The sequence below is a fragment of the Python bivittatus genome, unplaced genomic scaffold (genome assembly GCF_059951505.1).
Source record: "Python bivittatus isolate LINGU-HERP-01145 unplaced genomic scaffold, Pbiv_v1 ctg000610_np1212, whole genome shotgun sequence".
NCBI classification, from domain to species: Eukaryota; Metazoa; Chordata; class Lepidosauria; order Squamata; family Pythonidae; genus Python; species Python bivittatus.
Window position 1 is genome coordinate 26,340,751 of NW_028277088.1, and position 26,522 is coordinate 26,367,272.

The following is a 26,522-nucleotide window of genomic DNA, read 5'->3' on the forward strand; positions in this document are numbered from 1 at the left end:
CAGGGTTATAATGACGAAAATACGTGTCAAAGTGTCAGATTCAGAGGCGAGACAGCGCAGGTAGAGATTAGAAGCAGGCAGCCACACCCACGCGCGACTTCTCCACCTTCGCGGGTGCTGAATAGGAAAGCGCGTTTCGACGCAAAGAGCGCATGATCCTCCGAGCCAAGAAGGGCAAACCTTCCCTTTTGCCCAGGGCGCCTGCGCGGAGCTTCTGCACATGCGCAGCGGAGTCACCCAGCGGAAGCGGCGGAGGCTGGGCTCCCGAGCGGGGTTTGGAGAGATGCGAACTGCATCCGGAGCGCGACTTCGCCTATTGTCTGGGTTACGGAGTTGGCCTAGGGGACCGCGCAGCCTCGCGTTCAGCCCTAGCGCGGCTGCGGTCTGAAGGGAGCGAAGCTCCCTGCCGGGCACAGGCGGTTTTCTGTATGCCCGGGAGCAGCTGCTCGGATCCAGTGAGTAAGTCCAGCAGCGCCCCTGCAGGGACTCCTCCTTGTACCCTTCCCTTCGCCCTAGCGAGCCGCCGTCCCTTCTGTGCTCTGGAAGCGCAGCCTTGCCATAGCCGGCAGGAAGGTTTCCCCGGCCGCTGACGCCTGCACCTTTTCGGCGTCCTCCTTCCCACCGCATTAAGCTCCGGTAGTGGATTGCGGGCGTCCCTTCTCCTTGTGCTGGCCATATGCAGAGGCACTTTTCTTGTGGCCTCCTCCGCCCTGTCAAGCTCTCCCCAAGGGGACGCATCCTTGTCTTTCCTGCCACCCACCCACCGTTTTCCTTCTAAAGCAGAAAGTGCGTTGCTATAATGGGTCTGAAGGGTGGTGTTTTTTTTTTTTAATGATTATCGTTTCCCTTCCCCTTTCAGACAGCCCCTAATAATCACAAGAAACACGCGCCTGTCTCCCTCTCTCTCTCTCTTCTTTTCCGCAGTGGATCGTAGCTCGAAGAGGAGGCAGGTGAAGCCTTTGGCAGCTTCCCTGCTGGAAGCTTTAGATTATGACAGTTCAGATGACAGTGACTTTAAGGTTGGAGATGCTTCAGGTAAATAAATGCTTCTCCTTCTCATGTTTAAAAGTAGTTTTAAGCTGATTCTCCCCCACCCCATCCATTTTTTTCTATCACTTTTAAAATAAAATGTTGTTTTTAAAATGCCTTAACTGTTCCTAGGAAAAGAACCATGGTGCCTAGATAATACATAAAACCACTGCCTTTTCCTTTAGAAATTACAACGTGGGGGTTCACATTTTGCACTAAACTGTAATGTGTCTTGTTTGGTTTGGGTTTAGCATGGTGTGACAACCAAGCCAATTGTGGTTTATTCATTAATCTATGGCTAAGTGCTGGCTGGATTTACACGTTGCACTGAGTCACAGTACATTTAAGAATGATTTATTGAATATGCCACTATTAGGTACATATATGTTACCACAGTTTACAAACCACAGTGGCTGGGTTTGCGCAATATACTGAACCAAAATCAAATAGGCCGCAGTGGATGAACACAGAATAACTTCTGTTTATTTATCTAATTTATATACTGCCCATCTCCCCCAGAGGGTGACTACCAAGGAGTACAAGGAGAATGACCATTGAAACAGGAAAGCAACATTCTGAGATTTATGAAAGTTTGAGGATGGAAGCAAAGTCAATTAATGAGAGATAAGGGGGAGGGGGGACTCCCATGCTTTCATCTGTCCCCTTCATCTGACTAAAAGGTGAGATGTAGTAAATCCCATTTTTCTTGCCACCAATTTTTTTACAATACTTTTCCAGACTTTTTTTTTTTTTTTTGGTTTCTCGGGTTTCTTCTGTGTTTGTGAGTAATCAGTTTCCATGATTATTCTCACTCCTTCAGAGAATATATCCAAAATGTTCAACACATGAGCATTCTGGATAATCTCCTCTCACTGACATAGCTTTCACGATATTGGTTCCCTGCCTTCATTTGGTGTATAGCATAACCATTGCAGGAAGAAAGCTGGAGTTGTTATCCAGAGTGCTCCATGTTGAATAATACTGTAAAGGGGTTTATGCTCCATTATTTTCTCAGCCAGCTCCTTCATTGACTAAATGATGTTAGCCAGTTTCTATTATTTCCTCTAGCACTCTAGTATAATATTTACATAATTTGTAGTTGTTGTTAGACTATTTTTATATGTAGACTTCAGTCCCTGCTATCCATCTAGTTTTTGACATTTTGTTAAATCTTCAAAGAACCAAGAAGGCAAGGAATAATTGCTGGTGGGAATGTAGAAATGAAGCATCCCACATGGGAGTGCTTTGAAGGAACAGGACCTAGAACTGTACATTGGGTCTTTCAGAATGCGACCCAAAGCTGAATAGAATCTACAGACTTCCATCCGAACAATCACAAAATCCAGTTAAACTAGTTAAGCATGAGAAATGAAATACAGACGCCCTGTATAAAAATTGTTCTGCCTTGCACAGATTAATATATCTTGTAAGAGCAGATTTGGCTATATACGATGCCAGAATCAGTTATGAATTATTCACTGCACTTTATGTATAAATGTATACTCAAAGGAAGTGTTTCCAACCATTTCCTATAGCTGTATTGGAACAACAGATTCATCAAAATAGCAAGAATGTTGAATCCAATAAGCCTTTTATTGACCATTAGGCAATTTAAAAAATCATTCTAGTGTGACAGATGCATGTAGTTTAAGCATTTCTGTCACTTTCTTTCAGTCTGAAAATATAATCAATTAATAATATAAATTTGGATTATTCCTATTTAAAGTAGACTTTTTGTTAGCTGTGTTTAATATTATAAGCTTATATGTTTTGGGTTTATAAAATGAGTGGAAGTCACTATGATTGTCACAATAAATAGGTTATATTTATTATTTCTTCTAACATTATGGCAAACTGCATATCATTACCATTAGTGAGAAGTTGTTGGAATATAACCAGGATAAGTAGGTTTAAAGAGACCTGTGGCACTTGCAGTGTTGAATTACAATTTCAGCATCCCCATTTATTGGGCACATTAGTTTGGATGCTGGGTATTGTAGTTCTGTGGCATTTAGAGGGGCAGAGTTTTCCCATCTCTGATATGTAACGTATAACAATAGCTGTAAAATTTATCAAAGTATACTTTATAATATGAAGCTAATTTAAATATGATCAATATCTTGGTAAATGATGTTTGTTTTCCTGTTAATATAAAGAAATGACCATTTCTAATTTGCTAGTTTGAAACAGTTTGGGGAACTGTAATGTAAAATGATTAATAAGTATCATGAATAATTAATATTCAAATTATTAATTGAAATTAATTATCTCTATTCTCATATTAAAATAAGTGAGTTTTATTTCTTGAGGAGACTATAATTCTAAAGAATGTAAACTTATAACATTTCAATTTGTCAACTCATTTTTTGGGGGGGGGATCAAAAGCTCATCTAGGCTATACCAGTGCTAAATAGTGGCTATGTACCCTCATGCAAAGTTGTCAGATATCTGGGTTATGGAATCTACGTTATCCTTTGCATCAGATTTCTCCAACCTGACATCCTCTACATGTATTGTGACTGTGACTCAGAATTTATGGCCAGTGTTGTCAACACCAACCAACATGGTATCGGAGCAAGGACTCCCCTGCCAAACGTAATCTGATTGAACATTCTGGAAGTTATAGTATCAATATGTTAGAGGATGTTAGGCTTTACTGGAATAATACCTTTGTAGAAATGTTACTGTCTAAAAAGTCTCTCAGGTATTTTGGGGATATCCTAGCGAGGAAAGTTCAAAATGTTTTTATTGCCTAAAATGTAAATATTACTTGTAAATACACCAGGAACAATTAATATATTGCCTGTAAGACATTAATGTTTATTACATTATTAATTTCACTGAAGTCAGAATAGATAAGCAGCCAGATTAGTGGCTACTTAAATAGCTATTTGTAGATTTGGGTACCTCTGCATGGTGAGCTATTGATTTTAGGTAATCTGCTGTGGGAGAAGTTTATTTTTGTTATACTGCCACTGCAAACCCATCTGAATGTACATGTTTACTTAGGCAAGTCAATTTGAAGCTTATTACATAACCATATCAGAGTTCATATAATAAGATATCACAATCCTCCTTTGTATCTTCAACAATAAGGCATTTTAGTACTGTAGCAACTTTACATTTGCATCTATTTTTTCAGTGCATGAATCAAAAATACCCATATTATCATAGAGATACCAAACGGCAACTTTCCTATCGAGATATTTTTTTTAAGCCAGTATGGCCATGCTAATGTGATAAGGTCCAGCTGGAGGGCACAAAGTTAGTAAAGGCAGTCATATTTTCATACATGTGTGGACAGCATGAAGACCCAAATCCCTATTCTTGAAACTTGCTGCATGACTTTGTACAAGCCGCTGTTAATTTAGTTTATAACATTTTTGTGAGGTAAATGACTAAATAATGCAAAATTTTAATGTAAATTCTATCTTGAGGACTTGATGAATGCTTTTCTAAACTTGTGACCTCTAAATGCATTAGATTACAACTCCCAGAATTCATAGTATTGGCTCTCCTGGTTAGAAATTATGGGAGTCGTAGTTGGAGATATCTGGAGATATCAGGTTGAAGAAGGTAGAATACCTACATTTCTCTTCTGTTTGTTTTTTAAACTTGACTAGTCTCCTACATTCTGTTGATCAAATGCTGTTATTTGAGTATGCCTTTTTATTTTTTATAAAATGACTGAAGTGTAGCACTTCTTTTTTCTCAAAGGTAGTTAGATAATATTGGGTTGTCATTTTAATGTGAAAAGATAATGGTCATTGAAGGTTGCAAGTGTTGATACATAAGAATGTTAAAGGTCATTCATCATTTTCAGTTCTTTAAAATGTTGAATGAAAATTCTAAAGCTTATAATATTGCAACAGTCTTCCTTGCAGTTCATGATGTGAAGCCTTGGTTTACATTTTACTGGAGACTTGAGATGAGACTACTTACAATAAGTGTCAGTATTTCAAACTAATTTATGCAATTTTAGACTGGTTAGGCAATCTGGGATTGAGACTGTTTTAGAGATTGGTCCTGAATTAAAATCAGGGTCTCCCTTTGTTTCGTGTCATTTGCATATAGGAAACTCTGTACATTATTACCTTTTGAACATTAATAATATAATCTTGGTGTTGTTTATTTATTTATTTATTTTTTGTTTGTTTGTTTATTTAATAGGCTGCTTAACTCCCAAACGTCTGTGGGCAACCTACAACCAAAAACCAACATATAAAAATACAACTAACCAGAAGAGCAAAATACCAAAATAAAACTAAAATAAAACAAGGCAAAACAAAGAAGGCACCACAATCACCCTGTTCCCCAGCAACTAAAAACTAAGATACAAAAATACAACTAACCAGAAGAGCAAAATACCCAAATCAAACCAACACAGATCAAACCACAATAAAACAAGGCAAAACAAAGAAGGCACCACAATCACCCTGTCCCCCAGCTTGGGAGAATAATCAGATCTTCAACAGTTTTATGAATGACGTAAGGGTGGGAATCACCCAAATCTCTATAGGGAGATTATTCCAGATCATTATGTCTTTTCATAAAATATAAAAGAGGGATATCTAAGAAGCCCAAGACTTTGCCATGCTTTTTCTCACCCATCTTCTGGTTTACTCTGAAATTCTGATTTGCCCCAAGAATAAATCCAATTGGCATTTTTCTTTTGAAAGGGATTGAAATAGTTTTCTTTATTGAAACCCCTTTTTTACCTGTTACAGAGACCCTAAAGGGCAGTCCAGTCAGTTTGCGCATGCATTATTAAGTGAGGGAACTCCTGCCAATTCGCTTTTCTTCAGATTGGAGGAATTGGTGTGTGGTAGGAGAGGATGAGTGACAAGGACTACAGCATGTACCACTCCATACATAACACATCTGTATACATACAATTAAATATTTCTAAAGATAATTGGTAATGAAATTATCATAGAGAATGTAAGAATATTATAGGCATTACTTAACCCTGAGCCAATATTAATATAAGTAACTCGACAGAAGCTGCATACTGTATTCTAGTTACACTTCTTATTACATAAATATTTTGAGCAATAATAGTATGGCATTTTTCACTTAACACACTAACATCCCTATACATTATAATGCATAGGCCTTGTGTTTGTAAGGTTCCTTGACATGCCAAATTATTTGCAAGTTATTTTTTTTCATTTTCAAAAGCAGGAAACATTCTGCAATGATACAGTGGGTAATAGGGACCACCTTTAACCAAAAAAGGCTTACCTACATCTAAGTTAAAGCTTTTTCATCTAAAATAATAAAGTCTCCTTTAAGTTGAGCTGCACTGCTCTGACCCTATGGACACAATGTATCATTTCCTTTGTAGCAATAGAAAGAGTTTTGCCACTGCTCCCTACAAGAAAGTTCTTTTTTCAACTTTCAGGAGTCAGGAATACAGCCCTGGTATTCCCTGGAGGTCTCTCATCTAAACACTAACCTAGACTGCTATCTGCTGAGACTTTTTCAGTTACTGTGATGCATAAAAGTATATGTATGTAGTATAGGCATCTGTGAGTGTATATATAGACACACACTGGCATATATGTTTGTATGTGTGTATATACTTTCCACCTACATTTTAACAAGAATATTATCTTAGAAAATACATTGATACAGCTAATTTAATTTTACAGTTTCTTCTCAATTTCCATTCAGATTAGATTAAAACAAGGCATTAAATATTCCTGATAGAATTCATGTCTTCTCATCTAATTGTCCTGCTTGAGCTTGCCTTATTGGTGAATTAGTACTTGTTACCTCCTTCTCTTCCCTAGCTTCTGTGCATGGAAAAAAAATCAGGGCGAGGAGTCTTCTGTATTGCCCTGAACTTTTGGATTATTTAGAAACTATGCTTCCATCTCATGCTCCTGCTGCTTGGTTCAGAATGACATGTAGCTCCATTCTTCTCCCAGATGTTTGCATGTGCCAAAAGACATAGGAGGAAAGTTGTATCTCATATCATGCTGGACTTTGGAGCAGGCAGAAGCATGTGCAAAAGACTCTGACTGCTACTCAGGGCAGTATAAAAATCATCTTATGATTTAGTGCTAGACTTTGCACAAGGCATCAACAATTGAATATATGAGGTTTCTAATATAGTGCTAAATAGGAATATTCCAATTAAATGTGGAAGACAGATAATTATCAAAGAATTTCACTGCATTCAGTATTTATGCTCTGTTTTGTTTACTGCTTAGCTAAAGTGCCATATTCCAAAAAACAATGGCATATACATACTAGAATGAGGAAGCAATCTAGAGTTTTGGTTTTTTTTAATCAGATGTATATGAAGTTTAGAAAGAGATGGAAGTATAGATGGGGACCATCCTGTTGTAGTGCCATGTTGTCTTTCAAATGAGTATTTCCAAGGTTGTTTGACTTTCAGTACTATTATGCTCTGGTTGGCCTTTAGAAAAATTGAAGTCATTCAGATGACTCTGTGTTGGTTTTTGTTGCATATATAAGAGCCCCTTGAGAGCATTATAATTTTATCTGTTCTGTGTATCTGCATAAAAAAGGTACACATCTGGATACTTTTATATGGACTTATTAGTATGTTCCTCAAGTTTCCCAAGAGTTATGTTTTGAGTCTTTTTCAACCAAAAAGTATTCCCAAGTAGCCATGTTCATGTTAGGTTCTTTATACAAATGATATACCACAATAGTCCAGTTGTGTCCTGTTTGTTCTAAAACAACTAACTAAAGTTGCAGAGGCTAAAGTAGTGTTTAAAGATACCAAAATAAATCCTTAACAGTTTGCTTCATACCTTATTTTTTCTCATGATCCAAAAGGATCCTGATGGCACCTTTATAGAAAATAATGAAAGAAAGCAATGTATACATTGAATAAAATAGATTTTTTAACAGTTAAATGCAGTTGCATCACATTTCTTGTTTAATTAACTGAAAATGTATAAAAAGTTTGAAACAACTATTTTAATCATTTCAAGAATTGTAATTGTTTTAGAAAGAATTACTGTTGTTTTTAACCTTGTGTGAAATGGCTTACTGATCTGTTTAAATCACCGATTTAGTTAGCATAGCAGAATTAAGTGAAACAGGTTGGGTGCTGAGCTGTATATCTAAACTTTTGGTTTCTAGCTCATGTCATACAATGAGATAGAGACACAGCTTCTTAGTATTCTAGCAAAAAAAAAAAAGCAATCTTCATCAGTAGGTTTTCATTATAAAAAAGCTATTTCAAGGGGAAAAAAATTGCCCAGATGAAAAATAGCTGGCTACTAAGGAAATAATATTTAATTTGACTAAGCAAATTGCCTCAAGCTTTTTAAAAAAAATCTTTTTCTTTTTGGTACATTTTGCTTTGGAATTCCCTTTTTAAATTTTCATATGCTCAACAGATTCTGAAGGCAGTGGACATGGCAGTGAAGATGGATCAAAGGATAGCGGAGAAGGTTCCTGTAGTGAATCAGAAGAAAATATATTGGAGGAAGAGCTGGCAGAAGAAGATGAAGAAGAAGGGAAAAAAACAGAAGAAGAACCTAAAAATTCAGGTGGAGAAGAGCTGCCAATAACAGAGAAAGATATTATTAAAAGTGAGAAAAAAGAGGAGGAAGAGGAGGAGGAGGATAGAGAAGGAGAAGAGAAGGCAAGAAAGAAAAAGGAGAAAGAAAAAGAGAGAGAGAAACCACATGAAGGAGATACTGGTGTTGATGAGCAAACAAATGAGCCCAAAAAGTGGAACTTGAGAAGAAATCGCCCTCTGTTAGATTTTGTATCCATGGAGGAACTAAATGATATAGATGACTATGACAGTGAAGATGACAATGATTGGCGCCCAACTGCAGGGAAAAAGAAAGGGAAAAACACATTACGCAGAGAAGGAAGTGATGGTGACAATGAGGATGATGAAGATGATGGGAGTGGAAGTGATGAGGATGACAATGAAGAGGAAGGCAATGATGATGAAGATAGCAGTGGTGCTAGTGATGGTGAATCCAAGAAGAAAAAAAACAAAGCCCTTAGCAGAAATAGTGTTGAGGAGGAGGAGCTGACAAATGACAGCCTGGCTCTTTCACAAAGCAAGAGCAATGAGGTAGAATAGCCAACTTTATATAATCCTCTGGTGAAAAATGGATCCTACTCTGCAGTGTGATTCTTTTGAAATTACTCTTTAAAGCTAGGCAAAATTATTGAATAGTAATTGTATTAAGAAGCCCTTGAATTGTGCTGAGTGCTCATTAAGATACTTTTGCTTCAGCTTTATTAAAATCCCATTAGAGTTTTGGATTTAGATTTTTGGTTTTACTGAATTTTGGATTCAGATTTGAGACTGTATTTCAAATTTAACTTCTAGTAAGAGCTTCCACCTTATACATCAAATGCAAAAAGGCCCATGAAAAGTAAGCGTGCACAATTTTGTAGGCAAGGTCTGTGGTGCTAAAAAGCAGTACATTCTCTGCTATTCCAGGAGCCAGGGACTTACGTTCAGTTAGAACATAAGTCTGTCTTGTGTATATTGAAACACAACAATGCATAATATTGTATAATTTTTAAAGTCATGAACTCTCAGAAGAAAAATTTAAAAAGGCTTGATATCAAGCTTTCATTTACATTCTTATGCTGAAACTTTAAGATGGCTTGCTTTACTATTATTTATTTTCTAGTCTTTAATGATCTTGTATGTAATTTTTTAGTAAGGTATATCAGCTTTTTTAAATGTTATGATTCAGGCTGTATTTGTTGACATTAAATTGGGCTTGGTTTTATTTTTTAGCAAGGAGGAAACATTTTTACCATTATTTTTGAAGTTTTAAACTTCACCCATTTATTTAACTGATGGGTCTAAAATTAATCCCACAACTTTTATTTGGCATGTGTTTTATTACACACTTAAATTCTCATTTGAAAAGATTTTAAGCTTTTAGATAACACGTATTAATTTCAGAATCTAAAATATAAGATGTTAAAACATCATGGAACCATTCTTTGCTATGTTAAAGTTATGGCCCAATTGTTAATATCTGTTGTGTTAATAAATAAACAGAGTAGCCCTGTATAACTTTGCTTGCAAATAATGGGACATCCCCTATTCTTGTTTAGAATTGTTATTTTAACCATACTGCAGTATAGCATCAAATTTTCAGTGGATTATGATAACCTGCTGATAATAAAAAAGACAGCAGACTGTTAGCCACCACCCAAAGTCATGTACGTGCGATGGGCAGCCATATAAAAAAATAGGACTAATGCTTTGCTTATTTATTTAAGTAACTCTTAAAATTACCTGCAGCTAATGAAGGCTATTGGGACCTTGTTTAGGGTAAGTGGGACTTAATTTCAGATGTATCAGATCTGCACCAAGCACATTCACGTTTTGGCATATCCCAGTGCATTGCTATTATGCTTTATATTCTGACCATGTGTGATAGAATGGATAGTTACTCTATCACTGTTGAATTATTTGATCTTTTATCAGCGCAGTTTTTGTAGGAGGGCTTTTTTTTTTTTTTTTTGCCCTTGGGCCGCCTCCTAATCAAGTTGCTCAATACATTTTACAGGTATTAATATGCCAAATCTTATAAAGCTATTATGAATATTATGCCTTACAATGTCGAGAAGCAAAAGGAGACAAAAACATGCTCAGCAAAAACTGGCCTTGAAGTTTTTACTGCAGCATCTCTCACCGTCATCTTCAGAAACTGTTTTTAAGAACGAAAAATGCATTTCGTTTTTGCATTACTGGAAGTTATTGCAATGAAATCTTCAAAGATTTTGCGGCTGGGTAGAAAAGTTTCAGACACACACATATATACACATAGATTAGTTTTTCAGACTGAAAGCTGCATCTGTGTTCTATTTTAAGAAATGAGAAAAATGAGGGCCAGAGAGATTAATTGCTCTGAATCACATTGCTAAGTGCTATGTGCTGTTTTACTGATGGTAATCAGTGCTATATTTTGAAATTTTTCAGTGGAGACATATATTATAGCTAACATTTCAATCTAGTCCTCTGAATTCTCAGCCTTGGTCATTTATGATGGATCTTCTTCCTTTTCGCTCCTTAAAACATGAAGTAAAATGTGAAACATTGAAAAATTTAATAATTTTGATATCTCAGTCAAGGATCTTATTCATCCTATATTTATGTAATCTAGACTTCTTTTACTGAAGCTAAGTAGTCTATGTCTGGTTAGGGCCTGGATGAGCATCTACATGGCAAGCCCATGCTTCATTTATTTCTGTAAGACGCCTGGAGTCACCATGAATGAAATGGGTGGCCATATAAATTGCTTAAATAAATAAAAGAAAAGAAATAAATGCTTCACGCTAAAATAGTCTTTGTGGCAGTGCTGCCACCTAAAATAACCTAATAATTACTTATTGTACCTATTTTCATAGAAATGTTCTAAATAACATAACCTTGATAATTTGTTTTCTGAGCATCTTATAGCTATGACTATCACATCCCAAGAATTTCACTGGGATTCAGGTGCAATTAACTTGCCCAGATCAGGGCCTATTTTTCCTCTGTCTGTTACATGATACTACTTAATGAACAGTTTTCATAGTATTTTCAGTATCATTATGAAAGGTTTGAAAGTTTTTCACTGATGTTGAAAAGAAAATACTTAAATAGAGTTTTTAATATTTAAAGAGAGTAAGATATGCAAAAGATTGGATTTGAATTGTTTTATGCACAAAACTTCCTGTTTTTAGTGCAGAACTGCTGTTTGGAATGAGAAATGGGATGTTGAACATTTTTTTAAGTGTATCAAGGTTGAAACAGAGTGGTTTGTGTTCCGAACACAGCTGTTCTGAGCTCAGAATACATCAAAGAAATGCTCAAAGCAACTTGTTTCACATTCAGTACAGTTGTTTAATGCTGAGAACAAGAAATGTTTCACAAAGTTTCATACTTGGATCAACACATTTGCTGTTTTGCACACAACTAGATAGGAATGCTAGAAGATCAGTGAGAAATGTGTCTTGCTTCTTCAAATCTTTGAAGCCTACAGTGTGTATGTATGTTTAAAATAGACACATTAGAAAGGTAATTAATTTATTTGCAGCAAAATCTTATGCACATTACCACAAAAGTCTCTTTAATTCCATGAGGCTTATTTGACAGCAGTTATATATAAAACTATAGCCCTAATGTAGAAATTATACCTTTAATTTACATTCATTGCATATGAGAAAAACCAAACAATTAAAGAAAACAATTTTTTTTTACATTTTTTAAATATGTGTGCATATCACAGGGATCATCTTAGAAATTATTTTTCTGGGGGGGTATTACTCTAAGATGGCACTTGCATCAATTGATGGGGACATCATTTTGGTTAGACAATAAACATAAAATTAGTTCATGGCTTCTTAAATATTTTACATTAGGATTTTGTAAATAAATGAAAATTCTTCATAATGGTATAGGACAGGGGTCCCCAACCCCCGGGCCGTGGACTGTACCGGTCTGTGGCCTGTTAGGAACTGGGCTGCACAGCAGGAGGTGAGTGGCGGGTGAGCGAGCAAAGCTTCATCTGTATTTACAGCCGTTCCCCATCGCTCGCGTTACTGCCTGAGCTCTGCCTCCTGTCAGATCAGCGGTGGCATTAGATTCTCATGGGACCGTGAACCCTACTGTGAACTGCGCATGCAAGGGATCTAGGTTGCGCGCTCCTTATGAGAATCTAATGCCTGATGATCTGAGGTGGAGCTGAGGCAGTGATGCGAGCACTGGGGAGCGGCTGCAAATATAGATTAGCAGAGAGGTTTGACTGCACAGAGACCAGAATAAATCAATTGCTTGCAGACTCATATCAAAACCCTATCAATGAGTGGCAAGTGATAATTAAGCTGCATCTGGTGGCAGGCTTTATAGTAGTGAATCATCCCGAAACCATCTCCTCCCCCCGATCTGTGGAAAAATTGTCTTCCATGAAACCGGTCCCTGGTGCCAAAAAGGTTGCAGACCGCTGGTATAGGAGATCAGCCTTTCCCATGTTTTTGAAGTAGAGACCCCCGAATTCTGAGCAGTATTGACTGGGGATTATTTATATAAGCAGATGTCACTACAACTGCTGTAGTTCTAGAGTAAACAATATAAGAAGTCACAGTTGTTATATAATAATCCCTTTCTGTAGCACAGTGGATTGGATTTCTTAAGTTTGAGTCTGAACCCAGGGAAGAGCATTTAATCATTAGAATTTTTAATTTTGAGGTTATTCAAGAATGTGGCAGTTCAAAGTCTGAGCTGAAATTTTCAGTGATATTTTGAGAATGGCTTTCCCTGTGATCTTAGCAGAATCATCCCAAAGCAAATGACCAGTGAACTGTCAATTTAGAGGACATAGTTTATTGGATACCTGTAAGTTTAATACAGGCTTCTGAAATAACACCAGATCCTAAGGACTTCTACCTATCATATTCAGCTACTTTCTCCTTAAGGGGGAAAAAAACAACAACTACAACATGAAATGCTTTGATAACATTCTCTCTATAGCTTCTAATTCCAACCATGAAATAATTGTGAATATCTGAGATGCCTAAAAGGAGGGTTTCATTAAAACCTCTGTTGCTCTTCACACTGGAATGGAAAGTTACAGTGCTTTTTATAAACCTGTAATGATCAAAGGTAGATTTTTTTCACAATTCCAAAATAAGTTGTTAACTCACTGAAATCTACTAGGTTTCTGCTAGTATTATTCTTTCCATGGAGAGCCACATGTTATCTAAGAGTGGCTTTAAGGATTCATTTAAGTAAAACTAGCTTTGATGTCTTCATGCTTCAAGATAATATAACTAGTAATTTAAAGACTCTCATATGAAAACCCTTAGTAATTTCAATCACAACTATTATGGGTGTGTTGGATTGAAATAGGTCCCTTTAACAGCAGTTTGGAAGTACTCCTGTTTAGAGTTCTTTCCTTTCCAGGCATTATATCAATTTGGATTCAGGGAGATTTGGTGGTAGTGGAATGAATGCTAGTGCCCATTTCCAGTAATGTTTAAATCTTGCATTTCTTGATTGATTCCTGATAGTTTGTTATTATAAACCAAGAAATGACATTCAAAACGTGAGACGGTTCTGGCCTGTATTCCTCCATCAGTTATTGGGTCTTTTCATTTCTACTCCCATTAATTTTTCTGTTAGCCTGTCAATATTCTGCACCATTGCCATCATTGAGCTGGGTATATGTATATATTTCTGCAAACTTCTTTTTTGTTTTTGTTTTTTTGGTCTGATACTTTTGAGTCTGCTGTGATTTGGGGTACATTTGCACAGGTTTTCAAAACTTAGAAGTGATAAAGATTTTCAGGAGTATTTAATTAGAAGTAGTCTGTTTTTTTTGTTTTTTGTTTTTATTTTAGTTTCTAGATAATTCTTCATTATCTTGTTCTCTTTTGAAAGTAAGAAATGTCAGCATATCATAGAAGAATAATTATCCCTGATGTTAATTAAATTATATGCTCTCAAAAAGCTGTCAGAGAGAAAAGTCAATTCAAATTCTTCATGATCTCATTTGGCATTTATTGAATATAAAAGAATCTCTTTTGTGATTCTATGATGGGGCAATGCTGAGTAATATAGTAAGAAGTTAACTATGACTGCAACCTATAATATCTTATTTGGGAGTAAGCCTCACTGAACATCGTGGGGCTTTTCTTAGAGTGAATGTGTATGTGCAGTGACATACATGTCTAAGATTTTATAAGAACCATATGTTTCAGATGTTAAACTTGGGATTATTACAGTTTTAAAATTATATTTGCTCTGTGCCCTGGGGTTTTGTTCATTGTTTGCAAGTGGTGACAATGATATTTTCCAACTGAATATGGCCCAACTGGTGACAGTGATGTTTTACTGATATTAATGAGAAAGGTGGATCAGCCTAGGAAGATATTGCTGAACATTAGAGAAGAGTGTTAGTAGTACAAAATGTACTGTCTGTGAATAGGAAAACATAGAACAATCATAGAAAAACTCTGGATAAATATAGAAATAATACTGTGATAGAACCAGAGTTAATCACACTTGTAATTGACATCTTAACATCAAGTTAGTTATGATTAATGAGTGGATCTACTCTTAAGAATGATTATGTCAGTATATGTTTTATCAATCAGAATTTAAATAGTAGTTAAGCATTCTCAGAAGAATTTAAGGGAATTTTATGGCTTTTTCCTTTGGACTCTTGGCTTCTCTGTAGTATTGCAAATTGGATTTCAGACTGCCCTAAGTTTCAAAAGTAATTTACCATATGTCTGCCACTTGGGAAAAAAATAATAAATGAAACCTAAAGATCCCTTTAGGTTAGAAATCTTTTTCTGTGGTTCTTGAAATCCTACCTATATTATTTGAAATTATTTGAAATTGCTTTATTGCTATAAAACACTTAACCTTTAGCACTGTGTTTGTAACTTTTATATGTCTCTAAGTTTCAATAATTGCTTTAATACTTTCTACAAAATACATTCTTTGCTCCTTCTAAGGCAGTCAAGTGCATTGGAGTAATATGGACTGAGAGAGAGCTATATGCCTAGAGCTGTTTACATGAAACTTCCAAAAAAAAAAAAAAAGTGACCGAAAGAGCAGAGAAAATATGTGACAAAAAGTAGTTTGGTAGCCAACTCAGACCTGGTTCATAAGAATAAGATTGAAAGTTGCTTGAATTATTTGTTGCAGATCAGGTTAGGGATTCTGTGTTGAATATATGATATATAGTGGAAGGAAAACATTGCTAATTGTAAGAATGAAGTTAATAGAATCATGAAGTTTATAAGGAATTTCCTGCTCAATGCAGGAATCCAAATTCAAGCATCCCCAACAAATGGCAATCCAACTCATACACAAAGACACCCATCACCTCCTTACTTAATTAGTACTACTGTCAAACTGTTCTTATTGTCAGGAACTTTTTTCTAACATCTAATTTAAATCCTCCTATCAGTAAGCAGATATTCCGAATACTCTACCTGTGATTTTCAGTGTTGTTTCTTAAATGAAGAACTTTGTGTCTGTTATATTTCAGACTATATTTCAAGCAATTTCTTTAGCCTAATTTGAATTTTATTTCTGTCTTCTATAGTATTAGCTGTCCTATCCAATTTTGTGTCTTCTACAAATTAGATAAGCATTCACTCCACTTCTCCATCCAAGTTCAAAAATTGTGGCACTTCACTTGATATCTCATTCCATTGCAGATGCAGAATTATTGATGAGTATTCTTTCATTACTGTTTTCAAACCAGCTCCATATCAGCTTGTCATGCTACCCAGAGCATATTAAACTAGCCTTCAACTAATCAGAATGTCTTGGGGTACATAATCAAATGATTTGCTGAAATCAGAGTGTATTATGTCTACAGTATTTTGACAATCTGCTAACCAATGTGCTTGATCAAAAATTAGATAAAGTTTTTCCCTAAAAAAACAGATCTATGCCAACTTCTTAGTATATTGTTTTAAGATGCTTACAGATCAATTTATAACCTCCTCTAGAACCTTTGCAAGTAATCTTCCTTTATCTTCCTTTTTCCCTTTTAAAGCTGGGGACAACATTTCCTGACTTTCATCACTTAAAACGGTTTTCCAGGATTTCTCAAAAAATAATACATAAAGATATAGGCAGTATTTTAGTTCTTAACCAGACTCTTGGATACTGTTCATCTGGCTTAGGAAGTTGAAACTCATTCAGAGTAAATAGGTATTCTTTGAACTTGTTTCTGTCAGTCTCAACCTTCAATCCAAGCCCTTAATTCAGCTTTTCACAGTTGCTTGGTGGAACATATACTGTCTTTTCAGAGAAGACTGAGCCAAAACAAGAATTAACTAGCTATTTTTTCAGTGTTACCTGTTAGTGTGAGGGTCATCTCATTTTTTAGCTTTAGCCTTTCTGACAACATTTCTTCTGTTCCAGGGTATCTGTATACACTTTTCCTTTATTACGTGTCCCTCTTTCTGGCTCCTCCATGTGGCCTTTCTTGTTGTTAGATCTTCACTAAGCTTTCAGTACAATGACATTGATTCTTTTGTCTTTGTTTTTGTTTTTTTTTGTCCTCATTGAAATTGCTTGCAATTGCACTTTTTTAAAAAGAACTTGCAGTCATTTTAACTTCCTTTTCCCATTAGTTTTACTTGCCACAGAATCTTATCTATTACTGCTCTTTTAAATACTGCTTTTCTGAAGTTGGAAATACCGTAATGCATTTAAACTACATTCAGCTTTAATTTCCTTTAAAATAAAACATTCCAGGACTTTATTATCACTTTCCCCCAATGTTCTAACTAAATCTTTTCCATTGGTGAGTATCAAGTCAAGGTTTGTTTAATTTCTTGTGCCTTCCTCCACCTCTGAAAGAGAATGTTGTCAGCAAGACATGTTTCTTGGAAAGATGAAGTTGTTTTGCCAAGTTAATTAAAATCACCTATCACTACTATATTTAAGCTCTGTTCTTTATTTTTAGAAAGTACCCCCACATGGTGGAATGAATGGTAGTAACACCAATAAGAATATTGATTTTATTCACTTATCTGTTTATTTTAGCTGGAATACTATTTACAGCATTGCTGAGTTCATTTGTTTAGATTTCCCAGCTTGTTATGATTATTTTCAACATGCACTGGCATTCCTACTCTCTTTTTTTTGCTCCTATTCAATTTCTGTATCATCCAACCAGATTTCTGTTATGTCTAGTACATCAGATTTGTCTTTCTGTACTAAGAACTGAAGCTTGTCACTGCAAGCATTAGAGTATAGGTAACAAAGAGCATACAGTTTATGAGCCAGGATTCTTTATGGATTTGTTAATCAAATCAAATTACTTAGACCCAATTACAGCAGTATTCCCATCTTATCCTGTGGTGCACAAGCTTGTATCTATATATAAGGACTTTACTTCAGAGTTTTTATTTTTGTCATCTTGCAGGATGGAGAAGCATGCTTTCTTTGTCATGGCCCCTGCCCTCTGGAACAGCATCCCCCAGAGATATGGATGATGCACACTCCTCCTGGGGTTCCACAAATAAATATCAATCCTCCCAGGCTTCAGTTTAAAGCTCTTCTGATCAAGCTCCCCATACTTCAGCAAACATATTTTTACCAGTCTTGTGAAGTACAACTCATCTTGTGCCATTTTATCATACTGATAACGCAGTCCATAATCCCAGAAACACACATCTGAGTACTCTTCTTTCTCTTCCTATTCTTCTAGCATGGTGATGGAAATATAATCTGAGACAGCAAGTTGAGCATGTTTGTAACAGTATCATATGTTCTCATATGGACTAACAAAAAGGGATAATTGTAAATGGATATGATAAGTCTTTGAATTTGTCTTGTGACATCCATAATTCTTGTTCCTGGCAAACAGTACATTTCATGAATCAATCACTTGGTTAGCACACATTTGTTTCTGTTCATCGTAATAATGAGTCACCTGGTAATTTGATTATTCTCTATGTCCTCTTGCAGGGGACACCTCTGCCCTTTAGGAAACCACTTTCTTGTCTTCTGTTCAGCAGTGCCCCTTTTCTTTCTATGAAAGCTCAGACTCTTTTTTTCTCTCTCTCTGAAGTCTTCAAAGCTGTTGCTGAATTCCAGTGGTGCAGAATATGAACCCTATGTCTTGTTTATAATTGTCACTCTTGTTTGTTGGGCTTGCTTCATTTTAATATTCTTTCTTACGGAGAATCATTTCCTCTCTCAGCAACTCCTGCAGCATTTCATTTATTTGCTCTAATAAATTTCACTTCATCCTCTCTTTGATTTTTTTTTCCAAGCACCTCTACAAGCTTGCCATTGTTGCAGACAAATATCACGTAGTTTTCAGTCAGAACACAAATTTTGCAAACATTGTAGTCCATGACCATGAGTCATGCCATTTATCTTCATTTCTATTTCTTAAGATACCATGAAAAAGAGGTGGTTGTTTTTTTTAATTTATATTCCATCCTCAGGCTGTCAGATTAGTTGAGTACATAATGTTGACTTTAAACAGAAAATTTATTAGGAAGTGCCTCTTAAATTCTGTTACCAAACTGCTAGCTCTCTCTGTTTACTCATCCAGTTTGTTAAGTTCATGGAAACTGGCTGCCTTTATTACTTTTACAGTATCTGCAACAGCCTCTGCTTACTCAGATGAAGCAATCATTTTATCACTTAAAATAGACACTCTCCTATCAGGGCAGAACATATTGGCAATCCTATTAATTCTCCTATCTTCTCTTAGTCTGATGGAACAGGGTGAGCACTGAAATAAGTGTTGTTGAAGTGTTGAAATAAGTTAAGTGTTGTTTAGGACCAATGTAATTGTAATTGGCCCATCATTCACTTATTCACCACGTCCACATATAATATTATACAACAGATAAATAAAAGGACTGAATAACTAAATCGGTCAACTATAATATAATTATAAACATAATGTAATTAAAACACAAGAAAATTTTAATTGGCTATAGCACCTTTTCCAATCTAATTAGTGCGTTTACACTTTTTATTGATAGGACTCGCTGATTCTTGAAAAATCTCAAAACTGGAGCTCCCAGAAAATGGACCATATTATGATTTGTTGTGTTTGCCTTGGGGATAATAGTGAAGATGCTGATGAAATAATCCAGTGTGACAATTGTGGAATAACAGTACATGAAGGTAATTCTATCATGTCTTCAACTTACTGTGAGTAATGAAGCATTACTGTTCACTTAGAAATATTAAGTGAATTTGTTTATGAGTAGTTTAAATGAATGCATTTTGTAATTGTTTGATAATGTAATTAATAGTAGCTCATGGGTATGTACAACCAAATGCATAGTGCATATGCATAATCATTAAAAATGATATTGCTTAAGGTTTGAGAGATTGCAGTAGCCAGCAGCTTGAGGTATCAACTTTGAAAGAACTATTTTTTAATACAGATGACAAGTAGTTCTTTAACTGATTGTTTGCTGCTTCTTTACATACAGAAATGAAGGACTAATCAGAAATCCCTGCATTTTCCACACTTATTGATCATATTGTCTGGTGTGTAATACAGGTGGTCCTAGCTTAACAACCGCTCGTTCAACAACCATTCAAAGTTACAGTGGCACTGAATGAGGAGGCTCATGATCGGTCCTCGTGGTTGTGGCCATCGCAGCGTCTCTACAGTCACATGATCACAATTCAGGCACTTGGCAACTGGCTTGCAATTACGGTCACAGCATCCCGTGATCATGTGATCACCATTTGTGATCTTCACTGCCGGCTTCCAACAAGCAAAGTCAGTAGGGAAGCTGGCAGGAAGTCGCAAATAGTGATCATGTGACATTGTGCTTAACAACCGCGTAGGATTCACTTAACCATGGCAACTGGAATTGCTGCAATTGCCAACATAAGTGGGTGCAGTCATGTGACAATGTGCTTTACAACCGTGTTGCTTAATGATGGAGTTGCCAGTCTCAGTTATCATCGTTAAGTGAGGACTGCTTGTATCGTGTATGCTTCTTCCCACCCCCACTTTTTTTTTTTTAATCATAGGGACATTCATGTGGTACTTCACCCATTATCCAGTATTTCTTATAGATTAGAAAGGTTTGGCAAGACTATTAGCAAGTTTTTTCAATACCTTAGGTTGCACTTCTCCTGGCCGGGTTATAGAGACTCCCTGCACATGTTTCTCTGAGACTGAATCTTCAATCCTGGCCCTTCATTCTACTCTTTATAAATGGCAGTTGGGACATATATCCACTTGTTGGAGAAGACTAAGCCAAAAATAGAACTGAGGACTCTCCCTTTTCTGTGCTGCCTGTTAGAATTTTGAATCTTCATTGACATCTTTATTCTTTTCTCTCTCTTTTTTAAATCTGTCTGAAGAAACCTGTTACTGTTATTACTGTCCTTCATCAGTTATGACTGCCAACTATTTGTATTTTCCTCTACTGGAAGAGAAATTAAACACTGTTCTCTTTATGCCTGCCATAATCCTTTTTATTAAATGGCTTGGGTAATAAAGTCTGACCTTGAGTTCTGAGTAGAAATAAAAAACATTGAGTAGGTGTTTTTGCCAGTCTTTTAAGGTAAAATGTTATTAATGTATGTATTAAATGTTGGTAGCAGGTATGCTAGTGCATTATTTTTCAGTTGAGGAGCTTTGATTTGCAGTTATATATTCTTACTGAAACTAATGGAAAGGTACCATCAAATGCCCTGAAATTACATCAGAATGATTGGTTGAGAAGAAACATTTTACTTATATTATATGCATATGTAGTCACGTTGCATATAGTTGAAGCTAAGATTTAACTATCCACTCCAACCCCAATAATTATTTTTTCTCAAATCATAAACTTTACATGAAATAAGATTCCTTTTAAATAGATTAGGAGAGATTTCTTTCAGACTAGGGATAGGCATGATAAGAAAGTGGCAACCAAAATTTATCCTGAGAGTCCTGATCCCTCCCATCTGTGAAATATAATTAATCCAACATTCCACCCTTTCATAGCCCTAGCTATGCAATAGTCCCTAACCTTTGGGGTTAGCAGTAGGCCCTGGCAACTGCCTGATAGTGCTGATTTCTGATGCTAGTTTATTCTCCAATATAAATTAATAGGTACCATTTACTCCTACAGTCATAAATTAAACAGCTAATCATAAGAAAACAAACATGGAAGATGGAAAGCATTCCTTATATTAAAAGTATCTTCACACAATAGGCTAGTCATGGTTTCTGCAATATATAGATTCTTTTTTTGTTCCCCTGTTCGTAATAGAATTTTTGCTTATTAGGTGTCTAAAATCATGTGTTTGATAATATATTAACAGTGCTTTTAGAAGGTGTTGCTTAGTCTAAGTGAAGAAGTGTAATTCATTTTTAAAGTGCTTTTTTATAAATGTTCTTTTGTAATATTCCGTTTTTAAAAATGAAATTCTGAAGCTGTTCTGTCATTTTTATGGACGTCTTTAAACAAATATTCTCTAAACTGAATTATGATAGCAGAGCATCCCCAGCTGTATCAGTTTTCCTGATCACAAAAGGTCTAAAGAAAAATATCTGATGGTCATCTTTATTCCTATTCTTGTAAAACCTCTCTTGTTTTTTCTTTAGGGCTCTCTACTTACTGTTATGTTGTTATTAAGTGGTGCTTAGTGTGCTACTTAACCATTCTTAGAATGGTTTGAAACAGAGTTTGCTTTAAAATATTGTGTATTCCTGAAGATTTTTTTTCTGTCAATAACTAATTACCATACTGTATAGTCAAATTTACAAATCAACAAAAGATTTTTTTTTCTTGCAGAGATCTGTGATTCAGTGGGAGAGCCTTCTCCAACTAAGTGCTCTCCCTAAATGTTGTGGCTGCTTTTCCTAAAAGTCATAGCAAGTGTGGCTACAGGGAGTACAACCACCATGATGCCAAGGAGGAAAAGACTCCAGTAAAGCTATTATCACATACAATTGCAAAATGTGATCCAGTGAACCATTTAGTAGCTTTTTGATTTTTAAAAACTGCAGCTTTCATTTGCCTGAAGGAGCAATCAGCACAATTATGGGGAAAACACAAATGTATAGGGGCTTCTACAGAGATTTTAAAAGGATATCTCATTTTTATTTTTTATAGACTTTTCCCTCTAGAAATCTGAAGTCTTTGAAATGTCCTCACTATCATTTCTGACATGTGTATTACTGTACTTATGTATTACATATGGATTAACATATGTATTCTTTGATTATTTATAAAACCAATATGATCAGAATTCATAGTGAAATAGACAAATTAAATGCGTGTACTTTGAGTGCATTACCAAGTCTCCTGAAAGAGTACCATAACATTCGGGACACAATCTTAGACTTTTTTTTTTCTTCTAAGAGTTTCACCTACTTAGTGTTTGGGACAGACCCTTCTTGAAAAGAAATTATGAGCCAATCACATGTTCTATTCCCTTGTTTTTTCTGATTCTTAAATTTAGCACTTGATCACTTGATATTACCTTCCTTTAATATCTTCATGTTTTCCTTGTTTCCAGGTTGTTACGGTGTTGATGGTGAAAGTGATTCTATTATGAGCTCTGCTTCAGAAAATTCCACTGAACCATGGTTCTGTGATGCTTGCAAATGTGGTGTCTCTCCAAGCTGTGAACTTTGTCCCAATCAAGACGGAATCTTCAAGGAGACAGATGCTGGCAGGTTAGTTGAAATAAACTATAGGGTAGGTCTCTGAAAATTATCCTTTACTTTTTGTGCTTTTTAAAATCTATTGCTTTGGTATATACAAAGAAGAAAAAAGGTACAAAGAAGAAAAATGAGAACAAAAGGAAAACAAAAACAAAAGCATATTATAAAAAGCTCAGTTTTTAAACATGCATTAAAACTTGATGACACAAATAATATTGATTAGTCTTTCCATTACATTGATATTCTGCCAGTTCATTAGGATAACGAACACATGCTAGTTCAGGATCATTAATATGTGGTGGCACTAATTTTCTAATGTAAAAGAGTAATTTTTTGCTTTGCCACATGCCTGGTAGATCGACAGTACTTCATATATTAATTAATTCCATTTTTTTTTTTTGTATAGTTTGGTCTAGTGGTTAAGGCACCAGGCTAGAAACCAGGAGAATGTGAGTTCTAGTCCTGCCTTAGGCATGAAAGCCGGCTGGGTGACTTTGGACCAGTCGCTCTGTCTCAGCCCAACTCACCTCACAGGGTTGTTGTTGTGGGGAAAATAGGAGGAAGGAGTATTAGGTATGTTCACCACCTTGAATTCTTTATAAAAGTAATAAAGGTAGGATAAAAAATATTAAAAAATCAGGTTCAGCTCTTTAAATCATATTACTGTTCCTGAAACCATATTAAGAAACTTATGTATATTAAATCAAAACATGAAATTTGACAACCAGCCCTTTTGAAGGTTTACTTAATTCTTGTACTATGTTAATAAATTTTGGTACAGAACATTCATAATGATCAATAAGGCATGATAAATGTTCTTCATTAAGCCTAAACTGGAAAGTACTATTAACTGGATTTTTTTCCTAATATTTAAGCTGCAGCTTAGAAAATGGCCAGATTCCTTTAGCAATTCTTGAAAATCATGGGCTTCCCAAGATAACTCTGCATTTATGGATCAATCCATAGCCTGTGTAAGACTCATAGAATCATAATACTCACTCTATGAGATAATTCAGTTGATCAAGTCTAACCCCATATTCCTTGGCAGGTATTTATTGTGTAGGCTGTAAATTACTCAGTAGTATATGTTCCATTTTAATAATATACTAGACAACCCTGTGACCCATTGGGTCATCCTTTGAGAGAAAGTTAGCACAGTCTAATGTGATCAGAATGAACATTAAACTTTAGGCTGACCATATATTTTTTACCCCAATGCTAGATGGTCCCATGATAACCTAAAAAGAGTATATATTATAAATAGAAAAATAATTGTAGTGGCAAACAAATTTCAGTAATAAGTCAATATTTACTTACTTAAACAAATAAACAGAATGATCACAGGCAGTGGGAGCGGGAGCAACTTCCGACTTCCTGCCAGCTTCTCCATTGACTTTGCTTGTCTGAAACTGGCAGGGAGTATCAGAAATCATGATCACGTGACCATGGGGATGCTTCAGTGGCCACAACTTTGCAAATAAAACTGGTCTGAACATAGTGGAAATTTCAATTCCAGAGAAGTAATGGGTCCCGGATTTTTTATGCATTTTTTAAGTTAGTGGATTTTAGGTACCTTGATTCAAACATTGTTGTGATACAATACACCTTTTAGGCTAACTTGAGGGTACAAATTTGATTTTTTTTTTTATCATAAGAAACTGACACTTTGGAATAATTCTTATTTGGAAATGGCTGGTAAATACATTTTTTGGAAAGCATGGGTTTGGAGTGGTATAATTATCCTCAACCAGCTATAAGTAACAATACTTTAAAAAGTTTTGAAATTATATAAAAGGAATATAATTTGTCTAGAAAGATTGAATATCAATAGATTGTAACACTTTGTAACATTCTCTACTATTCAATCAGTGCATCCAAGTTTTAAAAAAAAGTGGTATCTTCTTTACAATTTAAAAACTTGGCTAGTTCAGCAAAACAAAAAACCTCCTCTTTAGAGATTATTGGACATCTCAGGAGATGTTTTAAAATTATTGGCTCTCATTTTTTTACTAGAGATGTAATACATTTGGCAGAACTTTGATACATATGTTACAGGCTTGTCCAGTTGTAACTCTGTATTGGTTAGATATTATTGCTATGGTGAACCAGATTCTCTGTGGCAGTTAAAAGTTAAAGATGAAATTTTTTTGTTAAATTATCTCTCAAAAATCTGGAATCTTTCATTTCAAAAAGAATTTTGAAATATAATGCTTAGACTGTGGCCAAAAAAATGATTATGTACTCATGGAAGAATGATTGTATTCCTGGCTCAAAAAGTTGGCTTAGTGAAATCTGTCAATTCTCAGCCTTTGAACTAGCTTTGTATTGACAGAGTGGCAGGATCAGAAAATGTAATTCCATATGATCTAGATTCAATTCATTGTGTAAAAATGGAATCACTATGTGGAAAAAATTGAAGAAAGTCATGTAATTTTAGTAGTTTGATATCTGTGTATCTATCAATGTATATATTTATCATTAAATGAGGTTTTTTTATGCATACACATATACACACTTTTATATGGACATACACACAAACACATATATTTAGAGAAAGAAAGTTAAATTTTTAGGGATTTTGCTTTGTTATTTTTGATTTTTTAGTTTAGTGTAGGAATTTTCCCCATCTTTTTTTTCTTTTTCTTTTCTAGTAGTTTAATATAGTGTTTTATTGTTCACTTTTTATTTTTTCTTCCTCTCATTTTGATACATATGTGATAGACTAGGTATCTATTATAAACTGTATAATTCTATTATAAAATAGCTATATTGTTTTACTCTTATTTAGTTTTTAAATATTAATATATTTTTAAAAGAAATGCTAATTTTTAAAGTTTAAATTAAAAAATCACTACCACCAAATGAAGTTGGAATCTTGGAAAAAGCTTACAAATGAAATCCAGCTCAGCATCAAATCAGTCTTTCAGTCTTTAGCCTTAAAATAAATAAAAATACCACTTCAGTGGTAAAAGCTGTTGAAGGAGCTATAGACTGCCTTCCATCTATTCAAGGTGCAAGAACATTTTGCTGGGCTGGGCATTAACAAGTTGCCAAATATCATTCTGGTGCTTTCAGTCTTAATCAGTTTTATTGCTGCTGCTACAAAGAAACCCTCTGAAACTCAGCCAGATTTTCTAACAATGAAACAACCCATAGTTCCATTTCCCCATTTGTATTCAGAGTCACCTAAATATATTGAATCAGGAGTCTCAGCAATAAGACTCATTCATAAATTTATTATGATTATGTTTTAGAGTGACCTTTTTGAATTTGTATGTTTAATTTGATGTTCTGCGTTGAAAATGGTGTTACCACCTGAAACCTGTCAGTACAATTTCAACGATTGTGTTGAAA

The 26,522-nt window shown here is 35.3% G+C and overlaps 1 protein-coding gene across 11 annotated transcripts in view; it reads left to right on the forward strand.

Annotated features, from left to right (window-relative positions):
• The first annotated feature begins 247 nt into the window (after positions 1 to 247).
• Positions 248 to 26,522, forward strand: part of PHF14 (PHD finger protein 14) — a 156,650-nt gene continuing 130,375 nt past the window's right edge. For 4 of the 11 annotated variants that reach the window (XR_015797834.1, XR_015797836.1, XR_015797837.1 and 1 more), the window contains exons 1-5: positions 250 to 459; positions 925 to 1,035; positions 8,412 to 9,106; positions 19,522 to 19,666; positions 23,021 to 23,180. Coding sequence is in view for 7 of the 11 variants with exons in the window: in XM_088150651.1 (XP_088006777.1) it covers positions 429 to 459; positions 925 to 1,035; positions 8,412 to 9,106; positions 19,522 to 19,666; positions 23,021 to 23,180 (1,142 nt within the window). In the remaining 4 variants the exon portion in view is untranslated. Of the gene's footprint in view, positions 460 to 924; positions 1,036 to 8,411; positions 9,107 to 19,521; positions 19,667 to 23,020; positions 23,181 to 26,522 lie in introns of all 11 variants that reach the window. The other 7 variants (XR_015797838.1, XM_088150653.1, XM_088150647.1 and 4 more) reach the window with 5 other exon arrangements.